The sequence below is a fragment of the Ascidia mentula genome, chromosome 8 (assembly GCF_947561715.1).
Source record: "Ascidia mentula chromosome 8, kaAscMent1.1, whole genome shotgun sequence".
NCBI classification, from domain to species: domain Eukaryota; kingdom Metazoa; phylum Chordata; class Ascidiacea; order Phlebobranchia; family Ascidiidae; genus Ascidia; species Ascidia mentula.
The window spans coordinates 2,006,861-2,013,572 of NC_138573.1; the positions used below are offsets into that span (position 1 = coordinate 2,006,861).

General features: G+C 39.9%; 1 protein-coding gene across 1 annotated transcript; it reads left to right on the plus strand.

The window, feature by feature from the left end:
• The first annotated feature begins 928 nt into the window (after positions 1 to 928).
• On the plus strand, positions 929 to 6,333 carry LOC145912398 (synaptotagmin-1-like). The gene is made up of 9 exons (XM_082999852.1): positions 929 to 1,169; positions 1,247 to 1,425; positions 1,711 to 1,821; positions 2,102 to 2,176; positions 2,487 to 2,579; positions 2,910 to 3,083; positions 3,476 to 3,619; positions 4,015 to 4,119; positions 4,402 to 6,333. The coding sequence occupies exons 1-9, from the start codon at positions 1,022 to 1,024 to the stop codon at positions 4,585 to 4,587; spliced, it is 1,215 nt and encodes a 404-aa protein (XP_082855978.1). The 5' UTR covers positions 929 to 1,021; the 3' UTR covers positions 4,588 to 6,333.
• The last annotated feature ends 379 nt before the right edge of the window (positions 6,334 to 6,712 follow it).

Sequence of the window (6,712 nt, forward strand, 5' to 3'; positions counted from 1 at the left end):
GCGAGCGCAAAAGGCCTCCGGGCCATATTTGCTGCCGACACAACGCGGTTTCTTGCAAGTGTTCCGGCATCGAATGGTGCGCAAAACTGGCGATAAAAATAATTTTCGAACGGGGTTTAGATTTTCGTTAATTAGACTTGATGCTTGAAGGTCATCAGTGTTTGGAATAGCGAAAATGTCATCAAAAGGTCAGCGTAGTTACCAGTTTAAAGAAGGTTTGTGGTTGACGAGGATGGCAAAATAATATACATTAATGTTTTTTTTTTTAAATCAGTTGCTTTAATTCCCATCATTGGAAAACAACTAAATTCAGACCTTAATATTTACAAGAAGACAGTGCTGGGGTTGTGATTGTGGTTTTATTTCAATATTTTGTTGGGACTAAGTCTGAAGGTTCTTTTCCTTGTGTCAGTATTTGTAGTTGGAGAAAAGTTTTTGTTGTGGTTTTCTTTATGGCTAGGTGCGTGGGTCTTTAACAATGAGAACGAAATTTGGGGATACTTTTGTTGCATTTTGTGTCTGTGAACCTTTAACTTGCTGAACATGCAGAGCCAAACATATGATTTTTATGGGAGAACGCCACTTTTTTGTTTGTTATTCATTTCCATTTTTTGAATGTGGTGCATGATTACTGAGCTGTTGTAGTTGGTTTCTGTAAGTTACAGGAAGTTAAACAAAGAAAAATTGCATTTAAATATTTCCTGTATTGGTAAGTTTAAACATTACAGTGCAGTTTGCTGTCCAGGATGTGTGTGTGAATTCTGTCAACAATATGAACCTGTTGATATTAAAAAAATATATATAATAGTTTTGGATGGTAGATTTAATGCAGTTGCAGCAAAAGTGTGTTCTGTAATAATGGCCGAGTAAATGCCTCTTTGTTTCTTTTATTATCTTTGAAAATGAATGGAAAATTGTTTGCAGAAAATAGTTAAGTGAATGTAACAATAACAGTTGGTTGCAAACAACGTGATATCGCACTTTTGTGCTTGCCTTTGAGTTAGGGGGCATTAAACTAAACATGAATATCTTACACAAACTGCACAAGCGTGCAGACGGTGACCCTGCGACGACCCCAGCTTCCTCTGAAATTACGACAACAACCACTGAGGGATCGAACAAGCCAGAGGATGTTATTAAAGGAGCCATCGACAACATATACGAGAAATGTATGTACACAGGATTTGGGTGTTTTAAGTCAGTGCTTTTAGTCATTTTTAATTTTACCTCTGTTATTTGTTGACAGTGCCATCCTGGGCGTGGATTTTAATTGCGATTGGAGCAGGACTGATATTACTTTGTGTTCTCTACTGCTGCTGCAAAAGATGTTGCAAGAAGAAAGGAAAGAGTTCAGAGAAGAAAGGACTAAAAAATGCCATAGACCTGAAAACTGTCAAAGATCTTGGGGACAGCTACAGAGAAAAAGTAATTCTTATAATTGTACAATACATTATGCAGCTTTTTGCAATCTTTGCCTTCTTATAAATAATAATATATTCGTATTTTGTCATATTGATTATTCTACATCCACTGCAAAGGCATGTGCATAGAATATCCCCTATTGGAATGTTAGTAGATCAATATGCCATCAATAATTTAGGACCACACAAAATGACTGGCCCATTTTGTGATGAAGTACTTCAGGCCTGCAAGCCATTCTCAATTGAAAGAGTGACGTTTAATAATTTGTAAATATTGAATTCTGTCAAGGTCCAACCGGATCCAGCCGACTTGGACAATGGCCAGGAGAAAGACGAAGAGGAAGAAAAGAAACTGGGAAAACTTCAGTTCTCGCTCGATTATGACTTCCAACAAAATAATGTAAATTCATCTTAGTGGTCGAATTTTCCTATTGCGTCTGCAGTCAAAAAAAATTTTTTTTGGGGGGGGGAGATTTTCTTTGGCTGTCATGTACTCACTCTTTTTGACCTACCCTTTGAAGGAAATTCCCAAAGACTGGTTGTTAAATTAATAGATATAGTCAAAGTTATATTAATATATGTTTTTTTGGTTATTGCACCCATAGCCAAACTACGGTTGTGGTTAAACCCTTTCAAAACAAGGTATGTTATTTGTAACCTTGCCTGTGGTGTGCTTACAGCTTGCAGTTGGAGTGATACAAGCCGCTGATCTTCCTGGAATGGATATGTGTGGCACATCTGACCCTTACGTGAAGGTGATTTTCATAAAAACATCCCAAAAAATCAATATTCAATATCTCCCAGACGCTGGTAACCTTATACAATGTTCACAGCAGCCGTTCTCAAATAACGCGAGTGCTTTACAATACTGGAATCGGCCACAACGATTGCTTTTACGTTTCAAAGATCGATTTAATTAGCAATAAACCGAACTTTCGTAGCTGTGTTTGTTCCCAGTAAACGAACAACGAATTCCCAAAATGTTTATCAGAGACAAACACGTCCTTCTTGGAACAATTACGCTCGCGAAGCCTTCGCTATTGTGACGTAACAATGTGTTTTCAGGTGTACATGCTCCCTGACAAGAAAAAGAAACACGAGACAAAAGTACACAGGAAGACGTTGAACCCGGTTTTTAACGAGACTTTCAACTTCAAGGTAGGGATTCTGTGCCCGAATTTAACTTTCCCCAGCGTAGTTAGTTTTCCCTGTACAGTATGTTAGTATGTGTACAAACACACTGGTTATTGTTAGGTCATTTTTTATAATACTTGCTTCAATCTGAGTTGGTTTGATTAAAAAATGTTCTTTTGTAATGATTGAGATTTGTGGCTCCTTTTAAAAATTTTAAAAGTGTGATCTAGTTCTGTGATAATGCCGCAAAGTTTATGTCATAGACAAACATGACTGTTTCATGACGCCATTGACGTATTAAAAACTCATAAATTAGCACTTTTTGCAAATTAAGACCGTCCTTCTGTACACCAGGTGCCCTACAATGAGATCGGCGGAAAGATTCTCGTTTTTGCCGTTTATGATTTCGATCGTTTTTCACGTCACGACATCATCGGGGAAGTCCGGGTCCCGATGAACCAAGTTGATCTCGGGACTGTCACCGAGGAATGGAAGGATCTGATTAGCGCCGAAAACGACAAGGAGAACGTACGTAAAAACCCGCACATTTCCGGTCTCCTGTCTGGTGCGATTTTAATGAACACTGGGGTGGTATGTTCTTCCGTTGGTGGGAAGAATTGCAGTCGATTTTGAAGGATAATCGATTCGTTTTGTATGTGGCTATCTTATTTTTTCACCCACAGAGCGTGCTCATCATCTGGCATGAAAAAAAGTGAAAATATGTGTTGCGAACTATAGCGTTAGTTCTTTATCTGCCAATCAACTAATTTTCAAGCAACAAATGTGTTAAATACCAAAGTACGGACTTTTTCGCCACTGACATTTGACAATTTCGTCACTAACATTTGTCGAAACGCATCATACAATATTAAAATCTTGTAATTTTTAACGTTGACAATCCAGCTTTTTTTATAAAACAGGAAAAACTGGGTGATATCTGCTTCTCGTTGAGGTACGTCCCAACAGCTGGCAAACTAACATGTGTCATTCTGGAAGCCAAAAACCTGAAGAAAATGGACGTCGGTGGCTTGTCTGACCCATACGTTAAGATCACCCTTATGCAGGTATACCAAGTGTTTCCAGTGTCTACCCTCCTGCTTCCGTCATTTTGAGGCAAAATGGTTGCAAGCGGATGTGTTTTAAATAATTCATGTTAATTTTGGGGCAACTGAGTTTGGAAAAATTGCTCCAGGAGAAATTTTCCTCTGAAACACATCGGTGAACGATAAACAGTATTCATTGAGGCAACGACCTTCTCAGAATAACTGAATATTTTAACATGCGAAATAATGAAGCAGTTGGCTGACAAGGGGTCTTTGCCTGTAACCTTGCGGGATCGCATGTAACATTCTTACACCGTATCGAAAAAGAAAAAAAACTTTTTCAAACCTCCCTGGTTATCATGGCTGTTGTGGGGCATTGTCCAGTCGCTTACCTGTTCTATTCCATTGTTGTTCAGGGCGGAAAGAGATTGAAGAAGAAGAAAACAACAATCAAAAAGAACACTCTGAATCCCTACTTCAACGAATCATTCAGTTTCGAAGTTCCCTTCGAGCAGATTCAGGTAAATTGTAGTTCGTGGTTTCACTTTGTATAAACCCCTTAACTTACATTGGTAAACAGTTGCTTTAGCGAAAAGAACTCTTCATATACAGGCTGTTGATTTCACTTCTTGCTAGAGAGAGCGTCCACAAAATATCAAAATTAATTAAAGTTTGATACTGTATGCAGCCGTCCTTATTAAGTTTGTGAACAATTAAATTTTCATGCATATATTGAACTATTATCATATTGTGAGTATCCCAGTATTTCATATCGTGACAAAACCTCCTCTTGTCTCCTGCAGAAAGTTTCACTCGTCATCAGCGTCTTCGATTACGACAGAATGGGCAAGAATGACGTCATCGGTCGACTGGTCCTTGGTTGCAATGCGTCAGGCACCGAGTTACGTCATTGGTCGGACATGCTTGCGTCACCGCGCCGCCCGATTGCACAGTGGCACACACTACAGCCTTCCGACGAAGGGCAGTAACGTCATCTAATGATGACGTAGGTCGCTTTGTACAAAGCCTTTTCATCTTCTAGTGACTGCGGCAGTTTGTAATATTTTTTTAGGTAGCTTTTTACCGTCTTGCGCGGTGGATTTGGAGTTAAATGATCACTGCAGGGGGAAAAGATATTCAAATCTATACTTTTGTTCCAGTAGCATTGGTAGCGGCTCTAACTTTTATTTTGTTCAAAAATCGCGAGAAAGAACGTCGCCGACCCTTCATCCACACCCCCACTTTGGTACCAAAGCGTTTTAGAACTTTTTCAATTGTTGTTTTTGGATGCCGTCGATCTTTAAAATGTTGAAAAGCCACTAACTTTACAGCTCCGAATATCCTTGAAGCCGACATTCACGTCCGGGTTCACCCCCCACTTTGTAATCTCGCAATCTCCCACGTATCGACAATGAGTGCAATGTGTTGTGTCGTATATATTTGTTCCGAATAGCTTCGGCCGATTTAACCCGCGGAAAGCGCGACTCGTTGTTCTCCAACCTTTGTACATACGCCGCTAATCCTGTCGCCGCTTTCCATATCTTTTTAGCTTATGTTTTTGCACAATCCGTATCCCAGTACAACCCTCCAATGCAGTCACTTCTTTTTTGCAATTCGTTTTTACGGTTTTTTAATAGTTCCCTACTCTCTGCTATACAAGACGCACCAACAAGACACAAAACCTGATTAATTCACCGACAATCACCCAATTCACGCTTGTACATAGCGGCCAACATTCATTTTCTTGTGACGTAACAATCGCCGTTGTGATGTAGTTATGATCTGTAATTGTGGTGCGTATTTCGTTCAGCAGGCCAGGTCGGGTGCAAATGATTTGTAAATATATAGGTGTGATCGTTGTTGCTGGTACATAGACGCTTTTATTCTTCTTATTTCTCGTCTTAATCTTAATTTCATAGCTCAATCATTACAACCGAGCCTGACAATGGATTGTCAGTTAACTGCCGATGAAGGACTTTAAATGCCTATAAATATGATATGATATTTGTAACCGTCACATTCCGTTTAACTTTGAAATGCCCTTGATCGGCAGTTCACAACAACCACAGAATAACCTTCAAACACCACTTGCAAACCTCTAATATTTAACTTAATTATTTCCATATGAGCGCAAAGAAGCATTTACGATATATTCCAACAACCACGTAATCCCGACCACGTAATCATCTTGTTTTTTTACTTGTCCGTAAACTTATTTTATTATTGGCCGGTTTCTACCAGTTTCCCCACAACTTTCTGTAGCTTTTTGTGCCATTCTCTCTTTGTCGAGTCGTATTGTAACAATGACGCCATTGCTCACGTCACCGGTGACGTGGGCTTTGGCGTCATTACGGTGCTTGATATGTGTTGTATGTTGGTGCTCGTGTGGCTGTTATTAACATGATTTAACTTTGCACAACATTCCGACGGTGCTCGGCAAATATCGGACTTCTTCGGAATCCGAAGTCAGCGCGTCAGTAGTTACTGTACATAGCGCCATCTTGCGGTGGTTGTAGTTGCTGTTGTAGTTATGTGCTTGTGTTTGGTGCGGGTTGGATCGCAGCTGGCTCTGGCTTGTTTATTTTTTTCTGCGGCAAAAGGACCCATGTTTTTCCGCGCACTTGTCTTCTATCGTCCCCTCATATAGAGCATATATTTGTGTTGTTTTTATGGCGGCTTTTAGTAAAGCCTGTGGACGAGAATAGGCATCTACTAATACAACAAGTACTGTTCTACTGTCGCGTGTTTGGGGTTATTGATGCTGGCACCTAGTTAGTATAAACGCAGATGTGCAGTTGAAGCAGTTGAAGCAGCACCAGTAAAAGTTCGTTTTCTTTGAATCGAGGAGATGTTTTTTCGCAATGAACGTTAGTGTGGTGGCAGGGTTGAATAGTTTTTCGATTAGCGGGGAATACCCAGCTCTTCGTACGTTTTGAATACGTTGAACATCAGCAAATCGACATCAATAAAAAATGTACTTACTAAAAGTGGTTGCCGTCCCTATTGCAAATCTACTCTCTCGGCCGTTTCAATTTCGTTCAGAGATTTCAGATTCTTGCACATTCCTGTCCAAGTTTTGCATCGCAGAACTTGAGGCAAAAAACGCTGTGGCGT